This window comes from Typopeltis vanoorti, chromosome 7, assembly GCF_054136105.1.
Source record: "Typopeltis vanoorti isolate ZY-2024b chromosome 7, IOZ_Tvanoo_1.0, whole genome shotgun sequence".
Lineage (NCBI taxonomy): Eukaryota > Metazoa > Arthropoda > Arachnida > Uropygi > Thelyphonidae > Typopeltis > Typopeltis vanoorti.
This window is the reverse complement of record NC_143555.1, coordinates 125,831,004-125,847,477: the sequence shown is the minus strand read 5'-3', so window position 1 is coordinate 125,847,477 and position 16,474 is coordinate 125,831,004. Positions and strand designations below refer to the sequence as shown.

At 36.2% G+C, this 16,474-nt stretch overlaps 1 protein-coding gene across 1 annotated transcript in view; it reads left to right on the top strand.

Annotated features, from left to right (window-relative positions):
• Rab3GAP1 (RAB3 GTPase activating protein subunit 1) overlaps positions 1-16,474 on the top strand; it is a 584,727-nt gene that overhangs the window by 195,628 nt on the left and 372,625 nt on the right. The window contains exon 11 of the mRNA XM_090395461.1: positions 3,368-3,441. Coding sequence (XP_090251587.1) covers positions 3,368-3,441 — 74 coding nt within the window. The remainder of the gene's footprint in view (positions 1-3,367; positions 3,442-16,474) is intronic.

The window sequence follows — 16,474 nt, the reverse complement described above, 5'->3', positions numbered from 1 at the left end:
TCTTTGCTTCTGTTTTAATTATATCTTTAATCTCTTCACATAGCGCATCTGGTTCTCTTTCACACAAATTGAGCGAGTTGAATCTGTTTTGTATACTAATATTGTATTCAGCCAGTATGTACATCTCTATGGCTTATCATAAAAATTCTCCTTCTTTCCAAGGGCTTTCTCAGTTTTTGGTGTGTAAAGTTGTATTATGGTTAATTTAATAGATCTTGAATATAATCTAGCTAATATTATCTGATCACTTATGGGCTTCCAATTTATCAAGCATTTACTTGTCTCTGCACTAAATATAAGTGTCACACCTCTTTTATGATTTTCATCCAATCCTAAATACAGTATTTGATATCCATCTACTGTTCTCACTCTTCCAAAGCCTGTCCATCTCAGCTCACTTATTCTTAAAATATTTATTCCCTACTTTCCCATTTTCTTAGTAATTTCTTGTATCTTTTCCAATTTGAAACATTCACTGCTTGGAAAGAAGTTAACAGACACCATAGTGTGATTCATAAGCAGTTATGGGACCCACCTTAATGAAGATCTCACAAAAGATGAAATCAGCTAACATTTTTTGCTTCAAATTGTGGGTGGTTCAACTGCTATAAGTGTTACTATGCATTTCATATCTCAAGACTGGTGAGACTGTAGTTACAGATTACATCACTGATCTCTTCAAAACATAGATAGCATATGGAGATTGCATACCGAACCAGGTGTTTATTCCAGATGAAACTAGCCTGTTTTGAAAGTGTGTGCAGTTGTGTTTACATATCCATGAAAGAGAAGACAGTGCCTGGATTTAAAGCTGCCAGTGACCTCTGCACATTGCTTTTGGATGGCAGTGCTTCTGGGTACTACAAAATAAGACCTCTGATGGTGTATCACTCAGAAAACCTTATAACCCACACACACCTTCAATCTATCCTCATAGGGACCATTCCACAGACCTGTCACCAGCATTGTCACTCTTCTCTGAATTCTCTCTACCACCTGCTGATCTCCAAAAACCCAAGTGACCAAATCTGTGCACTGTAGTCAAGATGCAGTCAAACCATAGCCTTATAAAGAAGGTTAATAGCATCACTATCTTTACTTGTTGGCAAGTTTTTCAACATCCAAGTAATCCTTTGAGCTTTGAGTAATTTTACCTTTTGCAATATGTCCTCTGAACTTCAACTCTTTGTCTACCATTATCCCTATATATTTCTGCATACAAGTATCTCTCATTATATGCCTGGGATGGGGAGCAATCTCTAGAGTCACCACATATATCGCATAAAACATAAGGCTTATAACATGGGAAGTTGTGTTCCCAAACCAACAATATTTTGATCTTTCAAGATTAATTCAATCGAAAACGTATCTATTTTTCATACTAATATTCAAGGATGAGAGTAGTAAATAAAATATTCAGTATATACAAAACAAATAACTATTAAAACAGCTCTCTATTTTCAAGATTAATACATTGTAACCACATCTTAATCGCCTCCTCTTTAGCTGACATGCTGAAGTTGAAGGCTCATAGGTGACTGAAGGAAACTTCTTAAATCTCTATTGTGAAAGTTTATATATATAATTTATAAACTTTGCCCCAGTCTGGAAGATACTTCAGGTGCAAAGTTTGTTTGCTTATACTTGGATAAAGGATTAAACTAAATATATAATTTATAGTATTAGGACTTGATTTTTTACATGGAGAGTGGTGAATGAGTGAAATAACTGCCAGAATTAGTTGTGAGTGTCCTGGCAGTGAATAAGTTTAAGGAGAGGTATAATAGGTTTTTTTGTGAGTATAAATGCTAGTGTGGTTTTTCAACAATGAGTTTCCAGACTTCATAGAGATGCTGTATAATAATAATAATCCAACCACAGCAAGAGAGCTATTTGTCTAACCCTTCAGATAACTGAATGGTTAGATAACTGAAAGTACAGTTACACATTGGTAGACTACAAGATTCAGTTGAAACATTAATCCATTCAAGGATTGGTTAATTGGTTATTCAACTGAAAGTTGGGATAATTGAGAGATCAATATATATATATATATATCTATTTTTATATGATATCTGAAAAAATTAATCTGAAAAAATCTATTTTTGAATCACACTTTAAGTTATGAATGTTTAATTGTCTCTGATCAGGCACTGTTAAATAATTCTGATTTATATGAAATAAGAAAGCCACATTTTACATTTTTTTTTTTGTTACATTTACTCATTTTTAAGAACTTATTAAACAGCATGATACTTGCTATATTAAGAATAACTCACATACTTACCCAGCATGAAAATTTAAAGGAGAGCAGTAGAAGATTAAATCATGAGATGTGGAATAGTAATGTAATCTGCCACATCTCATATGTGGAAGATTACTTCATAAACACAGGGTGGCCATAAAATAACTTTCCCTCTTTGGAAGCATCTGTAGCTAAAACCAGTGAACAGAAGGAGACCAAATTTTATATTGAGACTTTTGAAGGCATGGGGAGATGATTTCCACGAAAAAAATATTTAGTACTAAAAGTCGCCGATAGGGGAAATTTTGGCACTGGCAGAGCCAAAAACAAGCAGATAATTACATTAAAGGCAGATAAAATGGAATAATAACATTTCGATGGTGTAAGCGACAGCCGCGTCACTCATTCCAGCTGGATATGTGGTGCGTTACAATGATAATAATAATAATAATAATAATAATAATTAAACTAAAACAACAACTTGCAAGAGACACAGAAATTAATGTAGTGATTGAACTCACAGGAAATAATGTTTTATTCATCCGAATCAGGGTCCCCTGGACCACATACACGATTTTCAATGTGCTGACCTTTCTTGTGTATAATAAATTGCATTCGGTGTGTGACATACTCTACAGCCGAGAGCATAAGGAGTCGGATTGGATGTTAATAACAGCCCGTTTTATGTTCTCTTTCAAGACATGCAAGTTGGGAATGCCACCAGTATACAACATTCCCAATCCCTTTTTAAGTTTAATTGGTGATGCTGCTGTCATGTATGCACAGTAAAATTTGCATAATCCTTTTTACCTGCATTTACTGGAAATATATGACTGCTTTCGGCTCTGCCAGTGCCAAAATTTCCCCTATTAGCGACTTTTCATACTAAATCCTTTTTTTCGCAGAAATCATTTCCCTGTGCCTTCAAAAGTCTCAATATAAAATTTGGTCTCATTCTGTTTATTGGTTTTAGCTACAGATGCTTCCAAAGAGGGAAAGTTATTTTATGTCACCCTGTATATTTTTACTCTTTTATAATAAATTATTAATATTATTATATGTTAATTTTTCCATTTAGTAACCATAATATAATCTAAAACTATATTTTTAATATTATGACAGTGATTTAGATCCCCTTCAAGCACCCGTTTGGTCAGTAAGAGTAAGAACATCAGAGAACCCATCATGCTCAATGGGTAAGACTCTTTGTTAGAGATGCTCTTTTTTTTTTGCTTGTAAACGACATTTTGCCATAGACAAACTTTATCTGTTGATATGTATTTTAGTTAATGGAGAATAACATTTATATTATACAAAGTTCATTTTTTACTATAGAAGATATATAAAATGGCCTTCCTCAATGGGGGTTATAGATATTTTGAAATATGTAACTTTTAAGAGAAAATTAAATAGTTCTAATTGGAGGAAAGTTTAATTGAAACGTATAATTATCTGTTTTGGCAGTGTTAGTATTGTTGTGTCTGTGTGTAAATATGTATGAATAAATAATAAAAATAAGTCAAAAAAGGTGAGAGAGAGAGATAGCATGAGTGAGACAATAAGCTGAGTGAATATGCACATGACACCCTATATGCAGTTAGTGAATTTTGTGGTATGCATATTGGTTTGGTCATACTGGGGATTAGTCAGTATATGGTTCACCTGATGTTCATGTTTTTTCAGCATTGAGTTGATTTTAGACTGTGGGGTTACTTTATCTCCAGGTGTTTCCCTCACAAACATAAAACTGACTTTGAACACATTTTGCAATATAGGTACACTGCTGTTCCAGAGCCTTGCCAAAGTAGCTGTTTTGCTGGACTAATGGGTGTCACATAATTCATCAATGCACTTTTGACCCACTAATTATATCTCTCATATGTCTCTAAAGCACAGTAAGGCACTAGAAACTTGAATATTAAGTGTAAATTTAATTAAATGTGAATTAAGTAATTAAATGAAATGCATTAGTATAAAATGATACAGTGCAAGTGGATATGGACTTGTACTTTGGCTTGACTTTACTACTGTTTACCACTGTGAACTGGCCCTTGCTTAGAAGCTCTAGCTAAATGTAAACAAGATAAGTTAAGAATCACTCAAAATCAAGAAATCACCATCAGGTGCAGATGTAAATAATTATGTGGGCTTATGCACAAGCAGTGTGATCTGTGACTGTCCAGTGAATTTATTGGGTGATTGTAATTTTGTCCAGACTGAAGGAGATGCCAAACCATTTGTTGCCAGAAAATTGGTGGTGTACCTGTAGTTACATTTTTCTCCAGGTATAGATATGAATTTGTTGGAGTTGGAGTTCATGCCATTGCCAGATGGACTTATGTTTCCTGGTTGACAATAATTTGTGGATTTTTCCAGCAGTATTCTTACTCACTTACCACATGAACAATATGGTTTGCTTCCTGACATTTGCACAATTGCTATTAATTCAGTAATTATTAATTATGAATACACCTTAAGAAGGGTCCAAGGACTCATTGAGGGAGAAACCATTTAGACACTCATACTTAAACATATGTCATATCTCTCCTTGAACACATTTACCAAAGATATACTCACAATGTTTTACAAGACCCCATTGCACACACTCACCATACACATGAGAAGAAGCTGAACCTCACATACTTCTTAACAATATCCTTAGCCAGTTTCCAGAAATGACCCTAAATTCTGCCTTTGCAATCCATAATTTGTGTCTGTACTGTAAGATCCCCTTACTAACTTGTATATTTCTGTCATATCATATCGCCTCTGTCTATGCCTCACACTTTGGAGATCCATTCACGCAATCTGTCCTTATATGCAGAATTTCAAAGGTGAATTATTATATTGGTTACTGATTACTGAATTTTTTCAACCCCCCCCCCCCCTGGAAATGAGGTGACCATATCTGTGCACAATAATCCAGATGTGGTCTTATCAAAGTAGATAAATAACTTCACTATTCCTACAAGCTAGTGTTCTCTTTATGAGTGCTGTTATGCAATGCAGTGACTTAACCATCTTAGTAAACTCTAAATTCTCAATAACCCTTAAGACTAGCTTCATTGACTACTTCCAACAAATTTCCATTAATACTAGTTGGCAGAGTGGTTAGCATATCTGCTTTCCAGCCAAAAGGCTGTGAGTTCGAATCCTGCCATGGGCATGGATGTTTGTGATTGTGTGTGAAAATACTAATGATGGTGATGGTGGGCAGTAGATGGTGCTGTAATTGGTGAATTGAGTGGTGGAAACAGAGATTTGTAGTCAGAATGCTATGGTACACCATATCATTCTGTACACAATAAATAACGGAAAAAACTCACGTAGAAAGATTATTTATTAGTATAATTTTCGCCTGTGTGTCAGAGGCATCTTCAGTACATTAAGCTCAAAATTAAACACTAACTGACAATTCCAAAAAGCGCCACCTAAGTAGCTGGTGTAAGATAACTAAAAAGGTCAATAACTTTCCTAAAAAAAAAAAAAAAAATTAATACAATAAAAAGTTAGGAAAGATTAGCTGATTTGTAAATACTATCTCCCATAAAGGGGATAGACGTAAGCTGTCGGATCTGTTTAAGTTAGGAGAATGAAGTAGAGTTTCACATGTTTCTTTATAAAGGCGTTCCATGAGAAACTGACTTTTGTGAAGAACTCTTGTCTTTCTCCAATAAACTCTGTGTCTAGTGAAGATGGCATGTTCAGAAAGTCCAGACTTTTCAGGTTTAAAGTATTCATATAAGATTGGTGTTCTTCTAGCCGAATAGAGGCAGATCTTCCCGTTTGTCTGAAATAAGATAATCCACAAGAGCACGGAATCTGGTAGACACCTGGATGATTAAGATGTGGAAGTTGGCCTTAGGAGAAGTGAGAAAGGTGGAGATTTTTCTAAACGGTCGAAAAGCAACAAAAATATTCAGTGGTTTCAAAACTTTTGCTATACATTCACTGATGCCTTGTACATAAGGGATAGTAATGCGCGTTATTTCCTCTGTGTTTGAAGAGGAACACATATTAAAACTACTCAAAGTTCTTTTAATGAAGCAATTCTTATAACCATTAGATAGAAAGGAAGAAGTTATGTATTGTAGTTCTTTCTGTAAAAGATCGTCTGTAGAACAAAAGGAGTGGGCCCGATGAACCAGTGTTTTAATAGTTCCTGCCTTTTGACTGGGATGGTGATGAGATTCCGCATGGATATAATGACCTGTATGAGTCTTCTTTCTATAAACTGGGAAATGTAGGCCATCTGGTTGGCGAAGAATTAGAAGATCTAAAAAGGCTGACTGCTTATTTGATTCTACTTCTAGGGTAAACTTGATCCTAGGATGAAATGCGTTTAACTTAGTGAGAAATTGTTGAAGTTCATCAGAAGAGCCATTCCATACAGCAAAATGTCATAGACATATCTGAACCAATGCATAGGTCTGGGAGAAATATTGTCAAAGATACGTTGTTCAAAATGTTCCATAAAGAAATTGGAGATAGCAGGAGAAATTACTCTCCTCTTCAACTAGAAGAACTGATACTTATATAAAAAATACTTTGGATTTCAAAAATAAAATTTCAGATCTTCATTTGGACGTTTCTGATATCATGATCAGTTTAGATGTTTCTTTATTTACAAATGTGCCTCTTTCGGAAAGTATTGAATTACTACAACAGGAATTTCCTTCGTACATTGTAAACGTATTTGATTTTGTAATAAATTCTGGTTATTTTTCCTTTAAAAATAAGTTGTATCAACAAATTGAAGGAACAGCAATGGGTAATCCTCTTTCTCCTGCTATTTCCAATTTCTTTATGGAACATTTTGAACAACGTATCTTTGACAATATTTCTCCCAGACCTATGCATTGGTTCAGATATGTCGATGACATTTTGCTGTATGGAATGGCTCTTCTGATGAACTTCAACAATTTCTCACTAAGTTAAATGCATTTCATCCTAGGATCAAGTTTACCCTAGAAGTAGAATCAAATAAGCAGTTAGCCTTTTTAGATCTTCTAATTCTTCACCAACCAGATGGTAACCTACATTTCTCAGTTTATAGAAAGAAGACTCATACAGGCCATTATATCCATGCAGAATCTCATCACCATCCCAGTCAAAAGGCAGGAACTATTAAAACACTGGTTCATCGGGCCCACTCCTTTTGTTCTACAGACGATCTTTTACAGAAAGAACTACAATACATAACTTCTTCCTTTCTATCTAATGGTTATAAGAATTGCTTCATTAAAAGAACTTTGAGTAGTTTTAATATGTCTTCCTCTTCAAACAAGGAAGAAATAATGCGCATTACTATCCTTTATGTACAAGGCATCAGTGAACGTATAGCAAAAGTTTTAAAACCACTGAATATTTTTGTTGCCTTTCGACCGTTTAGAAAAATCTCGACCTTTCTCACTTCTCCTAAGGACAAGCTTCCACATCTTAATCATCCAGGTGTCTACCAGATTCTGTGCTCTTGTGGATTATCTTATTTCGGACAAACGGGAAGATCTGCTTCTGTTCGGCTAGAAGAACACCAATCTTATATTGAATACTTTAAACCTGAAAAGTCTGGAATTTCTGAACATGCCATCTTCACTAGACACAGAGTTCATTGGAGGAAGACAAGAGTTCTTCACAAAAGTCAGTTTCTCATGGAACGCCTTTATAAAGAAACGTGAAACTCTACTTCATTCTCCTAACTTAAACAGATCCGACGGCTTACGTCTATCCCCTTTATGCGAGATAGTACTTTACAAATCAGCTAATCTTTCCTAACTTTTTATTGTATTAATTTTTTTTTTTTTTTTTTTTTTTTTTTTTTAGGAAAGTTATTGACCTTTTTAGTTATCTTACACCAGCTACTTAGGTGGCGCTTTTTGGAATTGTCAGTTAGTATTCATCACCATCATGTTTAATTTTAAGCTTAATGTACTGAAGATGCCTGTGACACACAGGCGAAAATTATACTAATAAATCGTGAGTTTTTTCGGTTATTTATTTTGTACCGATATGTCTACTCACGGTTTACCTCTTTTAAAACCATATCATTCTGACTTGGGGCTCTTAGCACCACCATACATCACTTTTTATGAGCTACTTGTCAATTCATCCTTTCAAATGCATTGGTAACTTGGTATATCCTTACCCATCTCTGCTGTCACTCTATTATAGAACATGAGCAGATTGTTTAAAACAAGATTACCATTAAAAAAAAAAAAGCATAGAGGATCCTAGTGTCATCTACCACTTTTTTGCACATGATTCCTAACCAGCCTTTCCAGTACCTTGATGACACCAGAGATTCTGATGGTCTATAATTCACTGAATTATTCTTAGCGCCATTCTTCTGTATGGAATTATCTTGCTCTGCTTTATTATTTCTAACCATATCTATATTCTTTCATCCAGTTCCTCCATTGGCATCCAGAGAGCTACTGGATCTGCCTGGAATATATATACCAAAGTGATCACTTAACAACTCAGATATTTCTTGTGCCGCTAACATTTTTTTCTATCATTCACATTCCCAATAGTCAATTTATTCCTCAATGGTCATTCTTCCTTTTTCTTGCTACATAATGATTATATTCTTCAAGCCTGCTCTCTATAGCACTCCAGAGTCTCATCATCACTCTTCTCATGACATCAGATCCACAATTATCTTTCTTTTTATGCAGCTCTTGTTTTCATGTGTTATTCTTTCATTTAATAATCCAGATTCCCCTAAATGTGGGGACAGTCAGATGTAGCTTCCTTTTGGTAACCTTGCCTAATTTCCATGCAAAATTCTCATACTAATAAAGAAAAAATTATTAAAAAAAAGGGGGAGGGCATGCTATTTCTTGCCATTTGCAGGGATGAGGCGCTCTTAAATCTTGCAGTGGATAGACAGTCATTCCAATTTAAGATGGGCAGCATAGAAGCACTTGCAGTCTCTTTAAAAAACTCAAACTTAGACTAACACTAATGTTAAAGTATTAGACCAGAGGAGTAAGTGTCCACCTCATGCTGTGCTAGGACAGATTTTTCAGGTTTATTGTGGTTGATATAATACTGGTGTTCCTGTAATCATTTTTTGACTGAACATCCTGTTTGTTCAAAGTAGGAACAGAGGCAATTATATTAGACCTGGTAAAGAGAGAGAGAGGGGAGGAGCTTGTTTATCTTTAGTAGAGGATAACCAGCAGGAGATTTTGTTGATACAGTAGAATGTCAGAACTAAACTGTATCTTTTCAGGAGTTGCCTCTGAGATGCCCATAACATATAGGATAGGGTCTTGTTGTACTAGTTCAGGGTTCTTAGGGACTAGCTTGTATGTGTCCAGGATGTGTTTAAACTTCCTTGAAGTAGAGCTGTTCTGCAGCTTTGAATCATGTCGAGTTCTTATAAGAGATCATCAGGATTGGAGCAGATAATGTGCTCCGTGCACAAATATAGGCATAATCAAATCATTGCTCTATTGAGCAATGGTTTGATTATGCCTATTTTTTGAGATGGAGGATGGTTGAATCCTGTTGTATGTAACAGCTCATCTTAGTTTGTACCCACCCGTTATGGTAGAACTCCATTATGTGGCTGATCTGTAAAAAAGGAATAACAATCCTTTGTTCTAGCTTCGTCTTGTGATTGTGCTTGTGCGCTGATGATGGCCTGTTAATTTCAGGTGAAATGTTTGTAATAATGAATTATTATTCAGAGAGATAACAACATTGGCATGCCTGTTTAACAAGTCTTGCAACAACATAATTCCCAAAGGAGTGGAAAAAAAGGGTAACGTTATTTCACTTAACAAAGGTGGTGGTAAGGCCTAGGCCACAATTTATAGGCCAATCTGTGTATCAGAGGTTGTTGTTAGGCTGTTGGATAGGTTGATGAGAGATAAAATACAGAGGTGGGTGATAACAGCAGTATTCTCTATGATGGTCAGCATGGATTTGTTAAGGGGGATGTCATGTTTTACCAATTTACCCAAAATCTATGTATGCAGTGGTATACTTAGATTTTGCAAAAGTTTTTGATAGATTGCCACTTGATAAGTTGGTAAATAAATTGGAACAGATGGGATTAGATATAAGATTAGTGGGTTGGATCAAATAGCTGTTAGCAATTTGTGTATATGGAGGGGTGCAGCACCCCAAAAGAGGAACGTTTCTAGTGGTTTACTAAAATAAAGAGCCAAAAGGCTTCATTTCGGTGATGCAAATATAAGTAAAGTGATATTAGATCCAGCATTATTTCAAAGCCAAATATAGAAACTATTGAAAGTTTCGTAAAATTGACAAGAGAGCTTACGGAAATACACTCCCCAGCATTCACGATTGCCTTAGCGCAAACTACTCACCCCAACTCACTGTATATTTTATATAGTAAGTCTGTATATTCACCTTTTGTTAGTTGAATATATAGACACTTAGGCGGTGCCTATATCTTCTGAGTAGTCTTTCTAAGGCAACTCGTGAATGCTGGGGAGTGTATTCCCGTAAGCTTTCTGGTCAACTTACTTTACGAAACTTTCATAGTTTCTACATTTGGTTTTAAAATAATGCTAGATCTAATATCCACTTTACTTATGTAGTTTCTAGTGGTATCTGACATTGCTCTGTTTTGGGACTATTGTTGTTTAACATTTTGTATTAATGACATTGGGACAGGTTTAATTGGATATATGCAACTATTTGTAAATTATACAAAATTGGAGAGAATAGTAAGGAGTCAAACAGATGTGTGGCCTTACAGGAGGATTTGAATAGATTGTATGAGTGGGCAAGGGGTACAGAACTGCCACTTCAGTGTTGCAAAAGGTTAGTCTCTGGTATGCAAAGATTGGATGTAAAATATATACTTGATGGGGAAATTTTGAAGGAGGTAGACGAGATGCGTGATCTAGAAGTGATGGTGGAAAAGAAAGAAGTTTAGGGGTCACATTGCACAAACTGTGAAGCCATCACATCAGATTATGGTAATGATGTGAAAAAATATGAAGAATGTAAAGAAGCCTTGTCATGAAGAAATGAAGAAATTAATCTTCCTTAGGAAATTGATAAGGTGGTCTTTGGAATGTGGGATATGAAAACAGATTGAGGAATGCAATTTGTGAGTCCTCGTGAATAGAAGTATCAGAGAGAGAGAGAAGATATAATTCAGGACTCACAAATTGCATTCCCTCAATCTGTTTCTACCAGGTAAATGTGGAAGAAATTTTTCATAGAATGGCAGACAGGGATAGAACAAAAGCTAAATATTATTATTACGGGCAATTCTAAGTAGTTCTTAGATTCGTCGAGGGAGGCCCTAAACATCATATCAAGAGCTATCCAACATTTGTGCAGTATCTACCATACTTTGCTTTGAACTCATTCACAGTCATGGCACCCACAACAGACTCTGGCAACCTATTCCACTCATTTACTACTCTCCAAGCAAAAAACCTAGTTTCTAACACCCTTGCTAAGTACACTCTTACTCAGGTTCCATGAGTGGCCACTAGTTCTCCCACCAACAGACCAGTTCTGAAAAATTTTCTCTGAATTAATCTTGTAAAAACTCTTCAGCGATTTGTATGTCTCAATCATATCACCTCTTTCCGCCTATCAACTAGTTTCTGTAACCAAGAAATCTTCAAGCTGTTCTCGTAAAGTTCATTCCATAGACCTGCTACCATCTTGGTCACTCGCCTCTGAAACCTCTCCACCTCCTTATCATCAAGAAACCCTGGAATCCAGATCTGCATGCAGCAGTCAAGATGGGGTCTTATCAAGGCTCAATAAAGAGGAACAGTAACCTGCTTGTCTCTGCTTGTCAAAGTATTCTTCAGTAACCAAGTGATCTGATGAGCAGCTTTAGCCACTTTTGCTATGTGTCCCCCCTTAAACTTTAACTCCCTGTCCACTAACACTCCCAAGTCTCTAGCTTCGTAAAGTTCTTGGACTGCGACTGTTTCATTTGTTCATCAACGATATCCAGGTATCAATCCCTATGTACTGTAATTTATTGAGTAGAATTTCATGCGGTATCCTGTCAAAGGCCTTTGCAAAGTCCACAGTATTACTGTATTATAAAAGTGAACAAGTAACTAAGGCATGAACTACCCTTCCCAAAACCATGCTACCCTCCCCCACCATACAGTATCCCATTTACAACTATCCATTCCTAATTTTGCTCGACCAACTCCTCTAATACTTTGACAACAACTCCTGATATGCTGGTCAGTCGGTAATTTGCTACATCAGTCTTGGAGCCTCCTTTATGTAATCTAAACATTTTCTCCTCTTTCCACCCTCTCAGGACTAACCCAAAGCTGAGACTTAGATTAAACAATATGGTCAAAGGCACTGACAATTCCCTCGCTGCTTCACACAAAACTCAAGCTGTATACCATCCAATCCCACAACTGTATTCACATTAAGGTTCTGTAATATGCTATGCACCTCCATTTCATTTACCTTAGTTCCTGTATAAGGCTTTGCCTATCTTGTTACTGCAATGTCTCCATCTGGGTGATATACTCTTGCAAAGTGTTCAGTTAGTAATTCAACTATTTCAATTGATTCAGTTACCTCCCCCCCTTCCATTGGCATTCATTAAAATCATTTTGTCATATACATTCTTTCTTTTACTTGCAGCATATCCAAAAAACTATTGGAGATTCTCTTTAACCTGCATTGCTAACTTCCTCTAAGAATCTGCTTTTGCTTTTCTTACTACACTAGTTACCCTTCTGGCCTGTGCCTTGTACTGTTCATGTGCATGCAGATCACCTTTCTTCTTAAATTCCCTCCACAATTGTTTTTTGCAGTTCCAGCTTAATGATATTAATCCATTTAGCTACCACTTGATTTACTCTCCTGACTCTAGGTATGCAGTCTCCCTCAAACACTCCTTTATCATTATAATTATGGCTATTATAGCATGTTTTTGTTTAGGAGTGTCCCTTATTTAAATACATTGGCTATCATTACTCAAAAAAGGGGTGTATATATATATATATATTTTTTAGGACATTATGGGTGAGTATAGAAGGCAATTATGGCAGAATAAAAGAGGTAGAAAAATTATGTACATACCTTGTTTTGAGTCTACGATGCCTTCCAATTCCATGATCCCACCGAAGTTTGTTTATAAATGGGGGGGAGAACATGGGGGTGTATTTTTGATGCGGGAAATAAGTTTGGAAACCCGGGTTACTATTAATAATATATATATATATATATATATATATATATATATATATATATATATTGTTTTGTTTAGGGACACATTTTTGTTAGGGGAGGGGGAAAAACGAAGGGGAAGGGTAAACTTATGTGAAAATTGGGGCAGGGGTTAACGGGGTGTAGACCGTTTTGGTCAACTGACCGTCATCAGAACTTTGTCGGAATGAGGGTAGGGCTATGTCATGGCTGCAAGTTGCATCTGTCAAATAAGGGCATTTGTGGTCGTTACATGGCTGGAGGCGTGGCTTAATTTGTAAGTTCTGGATCATCCAACATTCGGAAATTAGGTAGGGGCAGTGGACATTGATAGAATTTTCATCGCATTTTATGACAGTAGTCTCGGATATTCTGAGCATTGTTTCGTTGTCTTGTTTGTCTATGATTATGGCCTTGTGGATTTGGGGGATATGTTTCTGTTCAAGGGCGTGAGCTGCAATTGCTGTCTTCCCTGTACTCTGTGTTTTATTTTTCTTTTTGATGTTGTGATGTTTTTTTGAGTTCAGATATTCCGGAATGGGAATATTGCAATCCCTGAAGTGCTCTTGTAGTGTAGTCCAACTAAGGACCTAATATGTGTGTACAGACTTATGTGTTCTTCGAACATGTTGATTATTATTTTAATGGTATAATAGAACACAGAAACTAAGTAAATAATTAATTTATTAACTTAATGCTGATATTTCGCTGGTGTTATAACCAGCATCTTCAGAGCACAAAAACACTGTTTGTCACAATACGCAAGACTAAAACAACATGGTGTACTTAAACAAAATTGTAGCAGCAACACAAAGACTAGAGTCCTGATTTTGGCACCCTCTATCTGAAAAAAAAAAAAAAAAAGCTATCATATATTACTAGAGTCCTAGAAAAGTGCTAGTTTTTTCTTAATATGACTGTCTCCCAGATCTTCGGCAAGTTAATACAGCCATATTTGTTGAGATTTGGAGTGTGTTTTAGGGCTTCTGTCGCCTCTAAGAACAATCTCTCTGATTTATACGGGTTTCTGTGTAGTACTTTTGTGTTTTTCTAGTTGATCCTGTGTGCAGGGGTATCCAGAGCATGGTCTGCTAGGCCCAACTTCCCATAATGATAATTCCGGACGTATCTTTTATGTTCGCTGATGCGGATGTTCACAGTTCTTCCTGTTTGACCGTAGTAGGCTTGATTGCATGAACAGGGTACTTGGTAGACTCCTGGATGTGATAAAGGAGGAATGCTGTCCTTGGGTGAGCGGATGAGGGTGGCTAATTTGCTACATGGTCTGAATGTAGTGCGTAGTTTTATGTTTATTGAGAATTCTTGAGATCTTTTCGGATGTGCCTTTAATGTAAGGGATGGTGACTGTTTTGTTGTAGTTCTCTGTGGTGGATGGTGGGAGGGGTTTCTTAGGAGTGCTTAGTATTTTGTTTATTTTATGTGGATTGTAGCCTTTGGCCAAGAAGGTGTGGCATAAGTGAGTCAGTTCAGCAGTAAGAGCCTTGTCTTAGAGGCGACAGAAGCCCTAAAACACACTCAAAATCTCAACAAATATGGCTGTATTAACTTGCCGAAGATCTGGGAGACAGTCATATTAAGAAAAAACTAGCACTTTTCTAGGACTCTAGTAATATATGATAGCTTTTTTTTTTTTCAGATAGAGGGCGCCAAAATCAGGACTCTAGTCTTTGTGTTGTTGCTACAATTTTGTTTAAGTACACCATGTTGTTTTAGTCTCGCGTATTGTGACAAACAGTGTTTTTGTGCTCTGAAGATGCTGGTTATAACACCAGCGAAATATCAGCATTAAGTTAATAAATTAATTATTTACTTAGTTTCTGTGTTCTATTATACCGTTAAAATAATAAACAACAATAAGGACCTAATAGCAGAGTCAGTGTAGATGATGTCGCAGTCTTTTTGACAAGGAAATTTGTAGACTATGTTGTGGTGTTCGAATATTTCTTTGTGAGTGAGAGATTTAGTAGGTTTTAGGAGAGTTGCTAATTTTTGGTTCGTGGTGAATACTAGCTTATTGTCCATGTTTTTGAAAATGAATTTGTAGGCTTTGTATATGTTTTGGATGTATGACAATTTGATGACCATTCGTGTAGAGAAGTCTGTTTTGGTTGTATTATTGTTATGGTTAATTTTGCTGTATTGTTCACGTAATTTATTAGATGTGTGGGATAGTTGCGATTTTTGAAAACCTGTGTTAAATACTTTAGTTCCGTGTTAAGATAATTGCTGTTGGTTGAGAATTTGTATGCATTGATAAATTGTGATAGGATGACTGATTTTTTAACAGAATATGGCTGGTATGAATTGAAATGGAGGTAGTTTCCGATATGTGTGGGTTTGTGGAATATCTTCGTAGCTATCCTGTTATTGCTTCTGATTAGTGTCAGGTTTAAGAAATTGATGGATTTGTTCTGTTCTGTTTCCATGGTGAATTGTAGTCCGTTGCTATAATCGTTGAGGGATGTTTGTAAGGCGGAGATCTGTGAGGGTTTGCCAATGCATAGAATATCGTCTACATATCTGCCATAAAAGGTGATGCCGCAGGTGGGGGGGGGTGGAGTAGAAGTGATTCAATGTGTGCCAGGAATAATTCTGCTAGTTGTCCACTGATGTTTTGGCCCATTGGGAGACTGAAAATGTGAACATATAAGGAGTTGTTGAACTTAAAGAAGTTGGTGGATATTGTGAGTTTGATCAAGCTAATGATGTCATTTGGTGTTAATTTTGTGCATGTGTGTAGGGTGTAGTCCTCAGTGAGTAGTGTGTGTACGCTGTCTAATGTTCTGGGGACATCAACGTTGGTGTATAATGAAGTTGCATCTAGTGAGGTGAGGATGTCATCATACGATGGAGTAGTGTTATTTATTTTCCAGAATAGGTTGTCCGTATTTTTGATCATACAGATAAACGTTGTTAGTAGTGGTTTGGTGAGTTTGTCAACAAATTTTGATAAAGGAGCTGTGATAGTGTTCTTGTAGGAGACTATGGGTCGTATCGGATAACCGTCTTTGCGGGTTT